A 19534-nucleotide genomic window follows, 5' to 3' on the forward strand; every position below is an offset into this window, starting at 1 on the left:
ACTTCAAAGACCCCACAGAAATCCTCCTCCATCCCATCTTTTGAGAAATGACCACTTGTCTAATTTTGTATTTATTATTCATTTGATTTTCTTTGTATTTTGCTGCTTCAGGCCCTTAAAAATATAGTTTAATTTTACAGGTTATTGAACCTTCTGCAAATAAACTCACATCGCATGTATTCTTCTGCAAATTAGATTTTTTTGGCCTAATAATATTTCCCTGGGAGTCATCCACATTGTTGCATATCGCTATTTTACGTATTCGGTAAGACCCTACTGGATGACTATTCCTAAATGTCTTTATCTAGTCTACTATTTATTCCAGATGCACGTTCAAGTGACGTCCTGGTTTGGGGCTATTATGAACACTTGGCAGTGACCTTCCTAGACAAGTCTCCTGATGCATGTGTATAGGAATTTGTCTGGGGTATATGTCTAAAGAATAGAGAAGCTGGGTCATAGTACGTACATTCTCAAATTTATCAGGTTATGCCATTTATTTCCAAAATGGCAACCTTCCACCAGGAATGAAGGAAACTTTGTGTTTTTCCTCCTGTTTCCCAGTACGTACTTTTTTTTTTTTTTAACCAATGTTGTGTGACAAATGTTATCATTATGGTTTCATTTTGCATTTCCCTGATTATGAATAGTTTCTTTAACAATTATGGCCCATTTGCATTTCTTTTTCTGTGAAATGTCATGTCTTTGGCCACTTTTTCCAATGAGTTCTTTGTTTCTTACCACTCGTCTGAGTTCTTTATTCTGGATACTAATCTTTCTTCTGAATACTAATCAAGTGCCTTCTACATATCATGGCTAGGTTCACTTTCTTCAGAATATCTTTTAGTAAACAGAAGTTGTTAGCCCTAGTGAATTGATGGATCCTTTCTTATACAGGTTTTTGTTTCCTTTTGTTTTGGAAGTCCTTCTTTGAGGAATTCCTCCTTGAGGGCATGAAGATATTATCCTAAACTGTCTTCTAGTATACTCTATACTTCCAGCATACTCTCCTACTTGGGTCTTTCACCTATTTGGAATGTTATTTTTATGTATGATGTGAGGTAGGGAAACAATTCATTAATTTCCTTGTAGATAACCAATTATCAGCCTCACTTATTAAATATGTGCACATTTGTTCTTGAGCTATCCTCGTCTCTTTTTATGAGTTAATTTGTATACCCTTGTGCCAATGCTTCTACAGCTGCTGTGATAAATCTTGTTATCTGGCAGGGGAAAAAAATGCCCCTCTCTCATGTCCTTCTTCAGACTTGTCTGGACTATTCATCCATAAGAATTTTATATTCAGATTGTCAAGCTCCATAAAAAGCCCTATTGGTATGCTGATTAAACTATGGGTCAGTTTGAGGAGAATTGATATTTTTACATCTTATGTTCAACTTATTCTTGGGTTCTTGTTTGCATCTTTGTTCATGCATGTAATAGACCTGCAATTTTCTTTTATTGCATTAACCCCACTCTGCTCTTGGTATTCCTGTTTACAGTCACCTAAAAAAATGGAATTCTCTAATTTTCTATTCTCTGGATGTTTGTGTAAGATTGGAATCATCAGTATCTTGAGTGCTTAGTAGAACAAACTTGTAAAACTCTCTAGGTTATGCTGTTTTCTTTGAGGGGAGATGTTTCTTCAAATTATTAATTCAAATTCTTTGCTGGAAATAAGATTGTTCCCAGTTTCTATTTCTTCTTGGATCAGTTCTATTAAGTTGTAGTTTTCTAGGAATTTAACCATTTATCTAAGTGTTCACATTTACTGACAGATTTGTTCATATCTTCCTGTTATCTGTTTACTCTTCACAGCTTCAGTAATTTGCCATTCCTAATTTTTTTATGCCTTCCCTACTTAGTCTTGATTCTGAATGATGTCAAATAACCAACTTTGGCTTTGTTGGTCTCTTTTATATTTCATCAAGTTTTGCTTGTTATTTCCTTTCATGGGCAGAGGAAAGGGTGTGCTCCTGTTTTTGTCTATATTTATGACATAGATATTTGAATTCATTTTTAATGTGTGCATTTTAGACCTAAAAGGATAAAAAAATCCCATACCTCTAGACCTGCTTTAATTACACTCTACAAGCTGTTTGTGGTATATAATTGCTCTATTTTTTTCCTCAAATTTTTACAGATTCTTCAATTCATGAATAACTTAAAATTTATTTTGTATTAATTTAAACAAAAATTTTTTAATGTTTATTTATTTTTGAGAGAGACAGAGATGGAATGCGAGTGAGTTAGGGGCAGAGAGAGAGAGGGAGACACAGAATCCGAAGCAGGATTCTGCTGAGCTGTCAGCACAGAGCAGGACGCGGGGCTCGAACTCATGAGCCGTGAGATCATGGCCTGAGCTGAAGTCGGTCGCTCAACTGACTGAGCCACCCGGGCGCCCCTGTATTAATTTTTAATGTAAGGGTTTTTCAATAACTTTTTTGCAAAGTGCTATTTAGTTCTACACATAATCATTTTTTTCGACAAGTACGCACTCATACATTCCAGGTATTGTTCTAGGTGCTTGGATTCCCTCAGTGAACAAAATCGACCGAAAATTCATGGCTTTCTGGAATTCATGCTCTGTTGTCAATTGTTGGCAATGTCTCAATGCTTAAACAAAATGTGTATTCTTCATTTGTTCAGTGCAGCTGTTTTATATGACCGTTAGATCAACACTGCTTTTCCTATTACTCAAATTATGTATATCTTTACTTTTTTTTTGCCTGCTTATATATCAATTTTTAAATGTTTATTTATTTGAGAGAGAGAGAGAGAGAGAGAGAGAGAGAGAGAGAGAGGCAGGGAGAGCAGGAGAGAGAGAAGCCCAAGCAGGCTCTGCACTGTCACTGCAGAGCCTGAAGTCAGGCTTGATCCCATGAAGTATGTGATTGTGACCTGAGCTGAAATCAGGAGTCAGATGCTTAACTTACCAAGCCACCCAGGCGCCCCTATAGCATTTCTAAGAGAGGCATGTTAGAATTTCCAGGTGTATTTGTGAATTCATCTATTTTTCTTGTTTTTAATTACCACCATAGGAGGCCTATCCTTTTAGAAGACAAGAAAACTGATTTTCAAAATAAGAAACATGTCTTATCTCATGAAGTTTGTAAAGATGGAGCCAGGATTCTCATTTAGCTGTCTCAATTAGGACAATATTGTATTACTGTCATTTGTCTTGTCTAATATCCTCATCCAGCAGCAACATATCAATCTCTCCCCATTTTCAGAAATTTCCTCTCCCATACTTTAACCAAATTCTTAATCAGAGTTCTCTGCTTCCCGGCCAGCAGTGAATATGCCCAGGACCAGCCATTATAGTAGCTTAAGCCACACAACCTAAACCAGGCCAGTAAGAGGCTTCTCTCTGGAGACAGACATATCTGTCTTTGCCGTATTGCTATCTAATAGTTACTCAGTTACTAGCCGCGTCTGAGTGTATCAAGGTACCTAGTCAGAATATGTCTTGTGGTTAATTTTTGTTTTGCTGTTTGTCAAGAACATTCTTAAGGTGTTCTGAATGTCCTTATTTTTCATCTCCACAGCTATAGTACATAATCTTCCGTTTGTTACAGTTCAAAAAATAATTTTTAGTGCCATATGGAACTTGCTGCATTGCTGGACAAAGCACGATTTAGAAAATCATTAAGCATTTCTACATGCCAGGAACTGTACTAGGAGGCACTGCAGATTCCGAATGGAGTAAGACAGAAGTCCAGTCTATAGGGCCACGGTGTAGCAGAGAAAGTCATGTTAAATATGTGGAATAAACACACTGAGTTACAGGAGCACGGGCAGTGGGGGCAGTTCACTCAGCAGCAGGCCCTCAGGGAAGGCTTCGCAGAGGAGGGGACACGTGAGTTGCACCTTTCAGTTAAACTGATCAAGAAAGTACAGTCCAGGGAAAGAGAAAAAAGCATGATTCTCCACACTGATTCGGAAAGGAATTTCTTTTCACTTATTTTCTTGCTCTTCTATTCTCATTTCTCACTGACACTCTAATCCGGGTTTATGAATATGTGGCACATAGGCTGCCCCACTCCCACCTACCCCATGGCAGCTATCTCTACCTGAACACAGAATCTTTGCTTTATGGAGTCGACTCAACATGATTAATAAAGTAGAAATAGGCCCTCATCATTAATAAAAGAGAGTGGATATGAGAGAAACTTGCTGACCGTTTCTAATTTCGTGGAGTGGAGGAGACACGGAAAGGGTGGATCCGGAGGTGAGGCAACGAGGCCAGGTTCTACAATGTCACTTGGGCATTTTTTAAAGTTCCAAATCGTAGACCACACCGTAGACTGATCAAATCCCAAACTCTGGGGGTGGGAGAAAGGAATCAGTAGTTCTGAAGCTCCCCAAGTAATTTCCAATGTGCACACAAGTTTGGGAATGACTGCCATAAGGGGGCTTTGTTAGAAAAAGTCTAATTTGGATTTAAAGTCAGATCTAAAGGGTTGAAGAATGACCAAACTGCACTTCCTAGGGAGGATGTTTTAGGGCAAGAGGGAGGCCTCAGAATCTGGCCTTGTCAAGGAGCAGATACCAAGAGTGAAGACCCGAGGGGCGTGGCCAGTGTGCAGGGCATCGGCACCCAGGACAGAGCCAGAGATGTGAACTGTGCCCATAAAACTGAGCTGAAGGGCTGGCCTTCAGGCACCTTTTCTTTTTTTAAATCCCTTTTAATGGCCTAATGCCAAATCTACTTAAAAGTGGCCATCTCTTGTTTTCATTTCTTTCTAGAAATGGCTGAGTACTAAAGCTCTAGGGCAATCAGCATAACAACTGAATGAGCTTAATTTCGCTACATTGAACTTTCTTTCAAGGTATTAAATTTGCATACAGAAAAAGCCCAGGTACTTACAAATCAATGAAATGATATTATGTTGAATTAAAAAGTACATGCCTGCGTAAACATAATACTTGGTAGCACTACCATTTATTTGAAAGTCATTTTGACAACACATTGCTTACTTAAAGTAATTAAAATTTTGAGCTAGAGATAATTGAGTACAGAGAATGCTCCTTTGAAAGCAGACCCAATATCAATTCCATCCTAATCTCTTTGCAAAAAAAAAAAAAAAAAAAAAAAAAAGAAAAGAAAAGAAAAGAAAGAAAAATCTACCTTTTAATTACACTACAATGACTCAAAATCTTAACAGGAAAAAGTCTTCAACTTGAACATTCGCTCAGAATTTTAAAATCTCTCTCATGAGAGGAAAGGTAAAAGGAAAGAGTTTTCAAGACCTTTCCATAACTTAATGTCCCTTTCGACTCCAAATGTAAAACTGTATCTGTACTGATATAGTACTGTGAAATAAAGACCAATTCAAGAATGTAATGAAGTTTAAAAGCAGCTTCTCTTTTTCTGCATAGGGAACAATTTTACTGATTTCAATTAGAAGCTTCTAGTTGGGGGGAAGGAGAAAGGGAAGGCAGAAGAGAGAAACAGGTGATCCGTGACTCAAAGCTAGTTCTTAACTGCTCTCTAATAGAGGGAGAAGAGTGAAGATTTCTGGGGCCAAAGGTAATAAAGTGAAAAATGAAGTTTTAAAATCCACACACATCACTGAATTTATCCATTTTCTTCTAGACAAAGTAATTTTACAAAAAGAAGTTCGATTTTAAAGGATTTCACTTTTTCCATCTCTGAACTGAAAAGAAACAGTTTGTGGCTTCAAAATATTTAAATGATCATAAGCCACCTGCTCAGCAAACACAATGTGTATTGATGTTCTGTTTAAAAACTACCTTATCTGTTCTTTGCTCCTTGCAAGTTCTGTTGAAAGCAATGCCCCCTAAAAGACAAAGAAGAGGCTCTACACAATTCAGTTTCCAATATAGGGACCCTCTAGCCTGTCGGGGTGGGATAAATGCTGTCAAAAACGGAGCGCCCTCTAGAGGCCAGTCATCCAAATAGTCTTTTGCAATCCATTAGAACAGCAGTTCTCAAGTACGGCCCTTGGACCAACAGCATCAGCATTACTTGAGAAATGGTTAGAAATATAAATTCTGGGGACTCACCTGTTTAATCCCCCTTGAGTTATCTTATAAAGAACAGAAATTCATTTCTCATAGTTCTAGAGGTTGAAAGTCCAAGATCAAGGCTCCAGCTAATCCAATGTCTGATGAGAGCCCATTTCCTGGTTCACAGATGGCACCTTGTAGCTATACCCTCACAATGTGAAAAGGTCCAAGGGAGCTTTCTTGGAATTCTTTTACAGTGGCACTAATCCCATTCATGAGGGCTCCACCCTCATGATCTCATCACCTCCCAAGTGTCCCACCTCCTAATGCAATCACCTCGGGTGTCAGGATTTCAACATATGAGTTTGGGGGGGGGGGGACACAAACGTTCAGACCATACAACCACCTCGGGTCCTCAGGTCAACTGAATCAGAAACCTCTGAGGCAGGGTGCAGCAATCGTTTTAACAAACCCTCCAGGTGATTCTGATGCCCACTCCATTTGAGAACGCCGCATTCCAATGAACACTCCCCCAAGATGTCAGAGAATGAAGGTGTCGCTTTGTAAAGAAATTAATTGTACGGGCATGAACTAAACTGTCTTTCCTCCAGACAACTAAATAAGTAAATAAACAGACAAAGCTGATGCTTGTATCAAGCAAGAACATGGAGCTATAGTTTAGGAAATATCATGAGACCAAACTGTTGTTTAATGTATGAGAAAATGCTTTCAGCAGCTCTAAAGTTATCCCCAAACGATCGTTTTAAAGAATTATTGTGTCCCTTGATGTAAATGATAAAGTAATGTGAACCTGTAACAGCATAAATAGAAGAAGAGTATGGGTAACCCCAGTACCTACACTGCCACCAACAAAGAGGAGTAAGCAGCTTCACGGACCCCAGTGTTATATCCCTTCCCCATTATTCAGGACTGCAGTCTCCCACAAACGAGTTCATGGTTATCTGACTATAGAGAGTGAGGCTGAACATGTCAACAATCAAGGCAGAGATGAAAATAATAATTAAAAAAACCCACCTTCTATACTTTTCATGATCTTTTTTATTTAACATACATAGTACATGTAAAACAACTGGCATAAAATTCATAAAAATACAATACTTCTATGCAATATCACTTTATTCCTGATACATCCTTTCATGTTCTCCTTAGTATCATTGTTCTAGTTTAATACAATCCTTCTTCTGCTAAGCAGTTTTAGAGGCTTATCTCACAGAAATCCTGCCCCAACTTTGTTTGTTTCTTTTTTGTCACGGCAACGGCTATTTTTATCGCCTCTCTGCCCATCCTTACCTTCCTCACACTAAAGCAAAAATATTTTTAAATGCTAAAAATGAGTAAAATACTGAGCTTTAATACTGTTTTGTCATGTATATCGAAACTACTACTATTCTACTTTGCCATAAAAGATATTTATAATCTACAGCACCGGCTGCTACCAGATGTGACCAAGGCTGAGTGTGCAGTGCAGCCCAAGGCCTCTGTTCGAAACTCACTGGCTTGAAATATAATCATAGCTTGCTGGTGGAGTCACGTTAATAAATGCCATTACAAAAGGATTCTTTGGGGGTGGGGAAGAAAAAAAAACTAACTTGACCACTTTTAACTTTTCCCAGCATACGAAACAATCAAAACGGTACTTTCATGTTTTTCCTGTACAGAATCTCCAATCATTACATGGGAACTTATTGGGAAGGGAATTATCGGAGGGTGGGGAGGACAAAGAATGGCTTTAAAAGTACAATTTTTAAAAACCTGTAACCGCTGGAGGTACAAAACAGCCATATTTGGTGCAGAACAGTCACAGAGCGGAGCACGCTTCCCTCCTCCCTCCCACCGCGACCCTCAGCCACCTCGGCCTCAGGTGCCCTCTTGCCATTTTTCTGGATTGCTGCATCATTGCTCAAATTCTACTCCCAGTCCACAACTCCCCAGCTGCTTCCCTATTTTCTGAAACTGGCAAAAAGCCCAAGAAATAAAAGTCACCCAGCAAGCGAGGAGGAGGGGGCGGGCACCTGAAGACACTGGCACAGAAGCTCCGGCCTGAAGGAGGCTCCCCGGGAAGGCGGGCTCTGGGGCAGGCGGGGGGCTGCACGCTCCCCAGCCCAGGCTGTCCTTGCAGCTGTCTGCTCTAAGCAAGCTAGTGCTTCCCCCAGACCAGGCTCGTCCTTGGGCTCTGGTGAGAAGGCAGAAAGGGAACAGCTCTTCAGTGGCTCCCAGCAGTGGGCACCGGAAGCCATCCCTGAGGACTCAGGTCTCAAGGACAGTCCACAGTGAGGTTAATCTGCCTGCGGTTAATAAAGAGAACACTGTATAATTAAATGTGTAGTCCGTCAGAGTCATGGTTTGCTTAGAATTTAAAATCTTAAAACCGTTTCTCAGAACTATGAGGATTCGCTGTTTTGAAGAATCTCATTTCACACAAATTAACTTCTAAGAAACAAAAATTCATACTAGGAATTCGGAGCAGGTTGGGGACTCTTTCAAAATAAAAATAAATAGGAAGGGAAAAAAAATAAAGAGGAGGGCTGAATATATTCATTCCTTTGTACTGAAATGATAGTTTTGGGGATCAAAATTATAACATAAGGCTTAAGGCTTTGTCTTACTAAAGACAGGCAATTTAAAAAGTAAAATATAAAAACTCCATTCACTTCTCATTATTCATTTACTTTTCCGACAGAAAAAATTAGTCACGTTTTATTGTATCTTAATAGAAGAAAAACTACACAAACTACATCTACTATTCCACTGTAAACTATGCCTACTCAAATGTACTACATTTGAGTCATTCGAAATAGTGGTTCTTAAAACTACAATTAAACATGAAAAATTCTGTCAATGGTTTAAAGGTATTAAAATATAAACATCTGAATAATACTAAAAATGAGAAACATACACAACTGCCATTAAATTTTTTTAACCAAGAATAAGTACTTTCTAAGCAACTAAATGAGTAAATAACACTTATTTGACAAAGAATGCTGGGAGAGAAAGCGGGAGAGAAGGAGAGAGAGCAGACACGCTGTCACATGGTTGGTGGTTAGAAGAATTTGGTCCTGACCACTAGGTCCAAGAATCTGGATTAGTAATGGGCAGAAAATGCTTCATTAACAAGAGCAACAAGACATAGCAGAACGTGAATAAGTGAAATCAACAGATCATTCCACATAGCAAATACCCATGTCTGCCCCATCTGCTCTCACGGAAGTTGATGACAGGGGCTGACACGACTGAGGAGCTTATGACAATCACTGAAATGTCCAAAAGACGAGAGCAAGAGGCAGAAAAAGAAGCAAGGGGCATCAATAGTCCATAAACTAAAATCAGCCCCTACATAGTTCAGAGCTCACGATACTTTCATATCATCCTTGCCATGAGCCATCATGTTTTTTACACGAGTAGCTTTGCTCACTCACTTTAGAACAAATATTTAAGTCAGGTACAAACATATACTCATTTGCATAGCAAATTTTAAGGGGTGCATTGAAATAGTAACCAACTGATTAAGGTGTTAAGTATCTTTACAATCAGAACGACATTCAAATTGACCACACGAAATGTTTTCTATTTGAAAACAGTTACCTATAAAAGTTTTTGGGATTTGAATTAAAAACAAGGCATGAATTATTAGCAAAACATTAAAACCATTACTGATGTACTTCTCTGTAGGCAGCAGTCACTCTTCTATAACTTCTAAGACCTTGTAAACACTGTTCTGGAATACAGTGGTGAAGTGTGGCTTGGAATCCTTCACCAGGAGGTTACATAAGGGAGGTTTCCCAGCATTAGCAGGGTCTTCCACATCCCAGATTTCAGGCATACTGCACCCAGGCCTAGAAAAATTAACGTACAGATTAAAAATCAAAGTACATGATACACGGCAGATGAAGCAGAGCACACTTTTTCTATTCCTGCCCTCGTTTCATTTTTTCTATGTAAATTCACTTAGTTTAAAAAATCCTGTTATAGGTATCTATATTTATTTAAGCTGCCATAAATTCTCTTTAGAACAAGGTGAACGCAGCAAGCGGACTATAAAGAAGGAAAGAGACGTACAAAATACACGAATGCAGGTGGTGGGGTAAGACAGATCTTGCTTCAATTCTGCAACAGTTGGCTTAGCAAGGATGTGGTGTTGGAGAGCTCACAGTCTCTCTCCAGATTTGTCAAATGGGGAATAACCATGATATGGGTATGGGTTATGAGGACTCAGAGAGAAAGACTGTACCTAGTTAGCACCGTGCCCAGAACACAGAGGTAATATGTTATATTGATTTAAAAATTATAATTGGCAGATATGCTTAGTTCACATTTATGCATCTTCCCACTATTGTCTCCTAGAATGAGTCAACTTAAAGAAAACCCAGTGGTGTTCAGTTCAAGTCTTTAGCTAAATGCACAATTAAATTTTATTTTTTTCACAATTAAATTTTAAAAGCAATATAGTTTATGAAGAACAGAAGTGAAATTGATATTATGTGGTATCAGTCCCAATAACTTCTGCAGATGGCTTTAACATTTATTTTAAATCTAAAGCAGTGTTATAGATATAACTGCTGACTTTCACTAGGGTTCACAAATTTCTTTTTTCTTTTTGGCTTTTGTTACATTGAGGATTTTTATGTTATTATATTCCAAAATGTCAGTATTTTCTTTAGGACTTATGATTTCCATGCCTTGTTTAAGGAATCCTTCCCTATAACATATCATGAGAGTATGCATTGTGTTCTTCTGTGAAAGTTTTAGAGTCTGCTTTTCACAGCTAGACTTATAACTCATCTGGAATTAATCTTTCTGTATGGTGTGAGGCAGAGATTTAATTTTAATTTTTTCCATATAGATAGCCCAGCAAGTCTAGGGACATTTTTATTTAAAGCAATTTTTTTTAATGTTTATTGATTTTTGAGAGAGTGAGCAAGAGAGGGCAGGGAGAGAGGGAGACAGAGAATCTGAAGAAGGCTCTGAGCCATCAGTACAAAGCCCGATGAGGGGCTCGAACCCACAAACCATAAGATCATGACCTGAGCCAAAGTCTACACTCAACCGACTGAGCCACCCAGGTGTCCCATATGATTTATGATTTGTCAAATCCATCCTTACCCCTATCGATCAGTACCTGGCATACCACTTTCAAATCTATATTACCTGTTTTATAATCACCAATGTAATAATGGATTCAGGCAAGAGTCAAAACTGGATGCAAGAACTATCTGGTGAAAGGTTGTTGAGAAAGAGGATAAACAAATGGCCTCTAAGTATCTCTACAGGTTTCCTATTAATTCTATAGGAGATGTGCCTCCTTAATATAGAGAGATCAGGTGATCAAACTTAGCATGACCAATGATAGAACAAAGCGATCTCTACCTCCTGATGTGACACAATAGAAAGTATACAACCCCTCTGATGTCATAATCTTGCCACAATTTGCCAAACTGAATCTAATCACAAGGAAGGAATTAGACAAATCCAGACATGGGACCTTTCCTCTAAGACAACTGGCTTGGACTCTGGGAAAATATCAGCAAAAACAAAAAGGGCAAAAGGGAGTTCACAATCTCCTATGTGCTATTTGAGAAATTAAAACAAACAAACAAAAGCAGAAAAATACACAATACAGAATAATTATAGAGAACTGACAACAGCTTATGTTTTGTCATAGTTGCTTCACTTTAAGAGAAAGAAACATTTCCAACATGTCTTTTTAATCCCCAAGTGCAGCCCCGCTTCCCTACCTCTACTATGGGGCAAGCAGCACATGCCTTTTTCTTCTCAATAACATCTTTAATTTGAAACTGACTAATCATCCAAAAAGTGTCAAAATATAGGCCTATCAAAAATAAAAAAATGAAAGTCACTGTCACTTCCAAAGCCATTTCTCAGAGGTGACCTGTGTAAACAATCCAGCATACATTCTGCTACACCCATTTAAATTTTTTTAAGTGCATTTATTTATTTTTGAGAGAAAGAAAGATAGAGAGAGAGAGACAGAGTGAGTGGGGCTGGGGCAGGGGCAGGGAGAGAGAGGGAGAGAGAATCCCAAGCAGGTTTCATACATCAGCACAGAGCCTCATGTGGGGCTCGGACTCATGAACCGCAAGATCATGACCTGAGCTGAAACCAAGAATTGGACGCTTAACCGACTGAGCCACCCAGGCAACCCTCAGCTAGACCTTTTTAATCCAACTTCAGACACACACATACAAATATAGGAATGGACACATTTATGTATATAGATGCTCCTGGGCTGCTTTTACAAACAAGAGATTATTCTGGAACTCCTCACTTAACAATAAAATGTGGCCATTTTCCTACCTCAGTACCTAAAGACCTACTTCATTCTTTTTAATAGTTGCTAGTACACCTATTAATTAGCCACTCTTTTATGGGTAGATATTTTAATTGTTTCTCATTTTGCCATTATAAAATGACACTGATATAAACATTCTTGTGCCTATATCTTTCTGCAAGCTAAATTAAAAAAATTTTTTTAATGTTTATTTATTTTTGAGAGAGAGAAGACAGAGTGCAAGCAGGGGAAGAGTAGAGAGAGAGGGAGACGCAGAATCTGAAGCAGGCTCCAGGATCTGAGCTGTGAGCACAGAGCCCGATGCGGGGCTCAAACCCACAAACCGTGAGATCATGACCTTAGCCAAAGTCGGACACTTAACTGACTGAGCCCCCCAGGTGCCCCAACTGCAAGTTAAACTTCTAGAAGCAGCACTATTATCACATCACAGGGCTACACAATTTTCACTTTGCCTCTATCACATTATCTCCCAGTGAGTGTTCCCACGAAGGCTGTTCACTAGATTCTACCAACACCGAGCATATATGATAAAATGAGAGGGCTTAGGTTTTCTAAGCCATTTAATTTTCTGACACATGCCAAGGACAAACTGTTGCCACACTGCAGGCCATGGGTAGTAGAGAGCGAAACATACAGGCAGTAGAAAACTACCCAGTTCCTGAGCTCAACTGTTTGCAGGAAAAAGAGAAGGTAAGAGCTGCCTTTGTGAGCTCTGTCTGCCTGAGTGTAACATCCTTTAGTACTTATCTGCGTGTACTGGAGCTCCCCCAAGTCAGCCAGCGAGGTCTTTAAATAGCATTATTGAAAATGGGAATAATTTTCTTCTGAATTCATGTGTTTTAATTTTATGTCAACTCTATTATCGGAATTAATGAGATAGAAAGCAGAGAACTGAGAAGAAAATAGTTAATTAAAAACTCATCTACAACTTGCATTTGAGTATATTTTCGTACTTGTATTTGAACATGGGGTGTCAAGTATTTAAGGAATAATCAAGCCACACAATTAAAGCCACTGGTGGGGCGCCTGGGTAGCTCAGCCAGCTGAGCATCTGACTTTGGTTCAGGTCATGATCTCATGGTTAGTAAGTATGAGCCCTGCACTGGGCTCTCTGCTGCCAGCGTAGAGCCCACGTTGGATCCTCTGTCCCCCTCTCTCCACCTCTCTCTCTCTCAAAAATAAAGAAACTTTATAAAACAAAAATTAAAAATAAAGCCACTGGTAATGAGATCACATAAATGTAGGGCTCACCAACATGCTGGGCACAGATTAAGTGCTAGATAAATATTAGGTCCCTCTTCCTTTTCTTCTTCCTTTTCTTTGAGTTCTCCATTTCCTCCCCCTGTTCTGACAAATTTTTCTGTTCCAGTAACCTACAAATGTCTCAGGCATAACTGAAATGGACAGTGGGGGCCAAGGCATTAAAGGCATTTCTACCTAGTCCTGGTAGAAAGTTCTGTCAAGAAATGCAGTCTTCCGACTGCACTAAATATTAGTCCTTATTCCCTTTCCTCTTCTGAGTTCCCCATTTGCTTCCCTGGCAAAACAGAAAGCACAGCTTGTGTTTTGTTTCAAGGTTGAAGCAGAGTGCACCTGTCTAAGGTTTCCTGAGATTTAGTATCAGTCTGGCTTAAATCCTGTAGTAAAAGGAGAGTGCTGCTTTAGTTACTGAGTGCGGAAAACAGATTAGAGAAAGTCACTTCTTTAGCCTCCTTCTCTCCACTCCTGCCAGAAAAACACAACAGGGGCAAGTCAAGATCCAGACAGGAAGATCGAGCACGCACTCCCACCCCAAACTCTCAGTCTTGGTGCCCAGAAGTGGGCGCTAAATGGAGAGGATCCAAAGCCAGTGAATTTACTGCTGACCTTGTTTAGTGAGCAAGATTTGTTGCCATACTTCCTAAATTTGTCTTTCATCCCTTCTTGTGTATAAAACAGTAATCTGCCCATCAGAACATGAGACTACTACAGCAATGCAAATCCAAGGAGTTCCATCAACATCTTAGAATATAAAATGCCTTTGGGGTGCCTGGGTGGCTCAGTCGGTTAAGTGTCCAACTTCGGTTCGGGTCGTGATCTCACGGTTTGTGAGTTCGAGGCCCACGTTGGGCTCTGTGCTGACAGCTCGGAGCCTGGAGCCTGCTTCAGATTCTCTCTCTCTGCCCCTACCCAACTTGTGCTCTGTCTCTCTGTGTCTCTCAAAAAATAAATAAGCGTAAAAGAAAAATTAAATTAAAAAAAAAAGAATATAAAGTGCCCCAATCTCTGCGATTTACACATATTTAAAATACTATGCAAGATCTGGGGGAAGAAATGAAGAATCTTGAATCAAGGCTCATCATCAGCGTGGGAACAAAAAGGTCATAAAACATTATTTTTATGTTCCAGTAACCTATAAGTGCCTCAGGATGATAATTGAACTGGGGAGCAAAGCCCTTGGCAATAAAGATCACAATGCTGGTGGAAATCTCTGACAAGAAGTTCTTCTTGCAAGAACTTCTTGCAAGTTCTTCTAATCGCAAATGTCAGCCTACCATTCCTTTATTACAATATCCTCATAAAATTGTTATGAGAGATGCTTATGACTTCTTTGTTCTAAATTTATGTAACAAAGTTAATTAAAAGTGGGTATATGAATTTCATATGTATTCTTCTGTTTATAAGGACATAAAACATTTTCTAAATTACGACTCTAAGAACATAAACATTTTGTATAGATCTTGATTAAATTCAAGTCACTTGGGACATATTCATTGGAAAATCATTCAGTAATCAACAGTTGTTTGAGTTTCCTTGTGGGCTATGTCACAGAACTATTTTCACTCCTGAGTCAATATTTAATTATTTTGTCTTAACACCCTTTTGTATCACTGAGATACATGGCGAATAAGTATGATCAAGCCACAAATACAGCAGCCTCCTGAAGGCTTCTGTTTAAAGAGTAGTGAGAATTTTAAAATTAATAGTTCTCTATAAAATACTCTTATTTTCTAATGAAACTGCTCATGTCTGTGCTCCTCATGGATCCAGCGCTTTGGTATTTTAACAGCAAGAAGCTACAGTCGTCTGTGTGTAGTCACCGAGGTACAACATCTCTAAACAGTCACTTTTACAAGTCATATTTGCTTTTATGATCTTACTAACCTCTGCTATACTCTGCTTAGTGAATTTCTCTGTGGAAATAGTTTTAAAAACTATAAAGCCAGGAAAATGTGGGTCACGGTAAAGTTAATTGTTTTCCCACTCAAATAAGATGTGAAACAGCAAGAAAGAAGTGTCACTGTAAGGGGACGCCGGGAGGGGGCCCGTCTCTCACGGGGCACGGCGTGACGTGCAGAGACGTGGTGTGCACAAAGGAGGCTCTGACTCTCAGCTGTCTGTCTGACTTCATTACAATGAGACTCTCCATTATTTGGTTTCAGACTCTGCAAGTCTTTTTAAAAGAGAATACATCCAACGTTAAATAAAAGTTTTTAAAAACATCGCAGGCAAATATGAGCGATTTGGGAAATTATCAATCAGTACCAATATAATACCTTTATGGTTGGATACACATGCAAATCATTATAAAAGAAACATATTCGTAATGACCAGAAAGGAAAAAATTGCAATTCAAAAAATGATCTAAAAAGTTCTTTCCACTTATACTTTGCTAAATGTTATATATATCTCACACATACGACTAGTAAAGCACTTGCCATAAGACTGAATTAATTTTTCATGTCTTATGCATATAAAATATTAACTGTGTTGAATACTCACTTGGATCTTCTTATACACCAGGACTCCTCTAGAATGTAATAATTCACTTGTAACTTTATCAATTCTCGCTTCACTTCTTCAGCTGCTTTTCGACTATACATTGAGTAAACTATTTTCGTTCTGGCTCTTTAAAGAAAGATAATTGGGCAAAAGAGTTTCAAGATTAAAAGGATGCAGTCAACGTACTTGGAAGAAAGCACTGAACGGAACAGGAAGGAAGAGTCTACAGAAGAGTCAGGTCAAGAGAACTTTCTTCTCAGAGTTGCTGCTCAGGGGCCCCAGGGAGGTCAAAAGGACATTTAGAAGCAGCACAAGAGTCCTGGGAGAAGAGATGCACTTTGATGAACCCCTTCCTTTCCAAACTTAGCCTCTTTGTTCATTGGCTCATTTGTTTTTGTTTCGTATTCTCCATAACTCTACATACATTAGAGTGAGGCGTGCTGTGTGTGGGCAGGGTGGGCCACACATACACGGCCACCACACTAGAGCTGCAGCACAGTCCCGACTTCGACAGCAACAATAACTGGCATAAATGGCTCTCCATTTTGGTCCTAGATTAAAATACAAAAAAAAAAAAAAAAAAAAAAAAAAAACCTAAACCGATTCCACACAACTGCTCTGGAAATAAGCTTGCGGAAATTGGTTTTTTAATGAAAAAGTTTTTTTATTTATAAAATGTATGTCTCACCGTTACACAAAGAATACATTAAGAGGAGTCACCCAGTGACAGGGATAGCTTGACCTAGCCCCAGAAACTGTATGAAAATTAAATCTATGTCCTTTTTAAAAGAGAACACAATACTCTAACTTATGAAAAGTAGTAAAAAACAAAAACCAAGATCATTCTAGTAGGCTACACAGGTGAAAATCAGAATAAAATCTTCTTTGAATGAGATTCCGTTTCAACTGACTCTTGAGACTTCAAGGAAAAATAGCCAAAAGGGCACCTTAATAAAAGCTAGAGGCTAATGAATCTTCTGGGGAGCACAAGGACGGTGATGACTAACAAGAACCTGCGTGGCTTGCAGCCCTGCTCACCTGGAGAAAAAGGACACACTGTGATTTCATTTTGCTGCCTCGTACAAAAGGCAGAAAAGGTTGTAGATTTATTGCCCTGTGGAGCCTTACCAGTTTGTATCGAACTCTGCCCTCTTATTTCAGCCTTGTTTTCTCCCCTAACTCTATAAATCCCCATTCACCACAGCCTCGTTATTTTGCTGGTTCCCTCACTCACTATTTGTGTGGGAAATTTGTTTTGGGCAACATGAGAACTGTGTACTAACCTTAAACCTGCATCTTCATAATGTGGATGATTCACAATGGGCCGAAGTGCAGAGAGTTTAACACTCGCCATTGTGGGCATGGCACCCGCAAACACCGCGTCTGCAAAGCAGGAAAGAAGGTCTCAGGAGACTCAGTGAGTGTCACAAGGGTCTCCTTCTGGGTCAACTCAATCACTTCCCAGGTGAAAAAACGGAGGCCCAGAGAGGTTCACAACTTAAAGATTCAATGGAAGAACCAGACTGAAGTTGGAAAAATGGCTATCAGCAACCTGGCCTAGATAAACAATTTTCTTGGGAAGTTAGAGCCTCCTCATTTCATCACTGAGGATTTCTGGGGTTTTCTTTGTTTGTTTGTTTTTATAATGTCTTAGAAATCTTTCCTGCCCCTGGGAAAGAAGTATCAAATTGGCTAGGAAAGTTTTATAGCACCAAGGGATCCTGGAAAATGATTTAAAATTCAGTCATTTGATACTCAGACAACAAAATCTCCCTTGGATAAAATGCCATACTCCATGAGTTCATTTCAAGGAGGAATGTGCAGGACTAAGAATAAAAACTCATTAGGAAAATAAGCACAACAAATATTATTTTAAATCTCGCAATGTAAAATCTTGGATGAATTTTGAAAAAACATTGGTATTTAAGGAAAACAGCAAAACAGATTACTAAGAAAATATATATAACATTTCCTTGGCAAACCATTTAAGTAAGACTGACATCTCTCTTTTTCTGAATAATCTAGAAGCAACACTACTTAGAGTAAGGCCACTGGAAGTAAGTTGGGTTTAAGATTTTGCAGGGGCATATGAAACCGTGAGGGAAACTTACCTGGTTTAGTACTGTATTTGATCCATTCTATTAGTTCTTCTTGTGGCAAATTGCTGAATTCCCCTACAATATTCCATTGGGTTTGGAGATTTGCTGAACCCTGTATTGACATTGCTGCTAAGACAGCAAAAACAACAGCACCAGGATGCACTTTGCAAAAGAGCCATCCAAATAGCTGAAACCAAATTAAGAATATGTTGATAATTAGTACAAAGCAGCCTGTATCAAATAAACATAAGTTCCTCCCAGAGAAGAACACAGTCTCTGGTAGAGTCACAGATAAATGATTAATTATCCTACGAAAAAGTTCCAGCAACAATGACCAGGGGGATTAAAAGAATTTTACCATAAGCCTTACATAGGTGGGACATAATTTAAGAAGTTATTCTCTCAATTTGTGCTAATTCTAGCTTCAGGTAAGGCCAGGACCACCTACATAATTTGTCAGGCCCAATGCAAAAAGAAAAGGTGGGGTCTCTCGTTTAAAAAGTATTTAGAAGTTCCAAAGACCAACAGAAGAGCACCCAACTAGATGTAGGGTCCTTCTGAGTGTGGGCCCTCGTGCGTTTGCAAAGGTCCCACACCTGTGAGGCCATCCCAGGGCCATGCTATCTTCAGTCATGGTGCGGGCTTCCTGCCAGCCTCCTTTCCTGTCCCAGCCCAGAGGAATCAGGAACAGCAGCTTCATACCAAGACAGGTAGGTCTCTAGAAAGCTGTCCCTCTTTAACACAACACCAACATTCTGATTGGGAAACTTGAGGCTAGCTGATTTTTCCATTCTAATAGTCCACACTCAATAATAACACTTTACCCCTATTATTCTCTCCTTAATTTCTCTATATGTCTTTAGAGTTAGATTTCAAGCCTCTTGAGGGCAGATATATATTATTTCTTCTTGATTTTTCTATCTACCATTCTACTCTCATCCTTAGAGTATGGTATAGATGCTTAGTAAATATTTGTTAAATTTAAAAGAGGTACTGCTGCTGGACCTTGGCTAATTGGTTGATGAAAAGGTGACATGATGCAGAAGCATCAATCTGTGAATACAGAGCAAGGACACAGTTATCCAGGGAAAATAAGCAGCAAATAACCAAAATGGCTTACACTAAATTTTAAAAAGGCAGGGATGTGCATACAAATGTATACTCAAATGAGAAAAATATTTTTTTAAGCTTGATACTGAAAAAGAACATCTATTTGAAAGCAACTGTAACTTGAAATCACTGGCTAGAATTCTGTGTGATAGGAATGTCAAAACAACAAAAAAATATTTCTACAATGACGCTCTGCTTTCTATCAACATCTGTAGGGATCATTCATTAATTCAGCCTGTACTATTTGAGCGTCTGTTGTATG

At 39.0% G+C, this 19534-nt stretch overlaps 1 protein-coding gene across 5 annotated transcripts in view; it reads right to left on the reverse strand.

Annotated features, from left to right (window-relative positions):
• Positions 1–7014: 7014 nt before the first annotated feature.
• DPY19L1 (dpy-19 like C-mannosyltransferase 1) overlaps positions 7015–19534 on the reverse strand; it is a 97175-nt gene continuing 84655 nt past the window's right edge. For 3 of the 5 annotated variants that reach the window (XM_045052596.1, XM_023250495.2, XM_045052597.1), the window contains 4 exons: positions 18175–18349; positions 17347–17446; positions 16064–16189; positions 7015–9827 (listed from right to left, as the gene is read on the reverse strand). In XM_045052596.1, the coding sequence (XP_044908531.1) occupies positions 9671–9827; positions 16064–16189; positions 17347–17446; positions 18175–18349 (558 nt within the window). In that variant the 3' untranslated portion in view covers positions 7015–9670. The remainder of the gene's footprint in view (positions 9828–16063; positions 16190–17346; positions 17447–18174; positions 18350–19534) is intronic. The other 2 variants (XM_023250497.2, XM_023250496.2) reach the window with 2 other exon arrangements.

The sequence above is a fragment of the Felis catus genome, chromosome A2, assembly GCF_018350175.1.
Source record: "Felis catus isolate Fca126 chromosome A2, F.catus_Fca126_mat1.0, whole genome shotgun sequence".
Classification (NCBI taxonomy): domain Eukaryota; kingdom Metazoa; phylum Chordata; class Mammalia; order Carnivora; family Felidae; genus Felis; species Felis catus.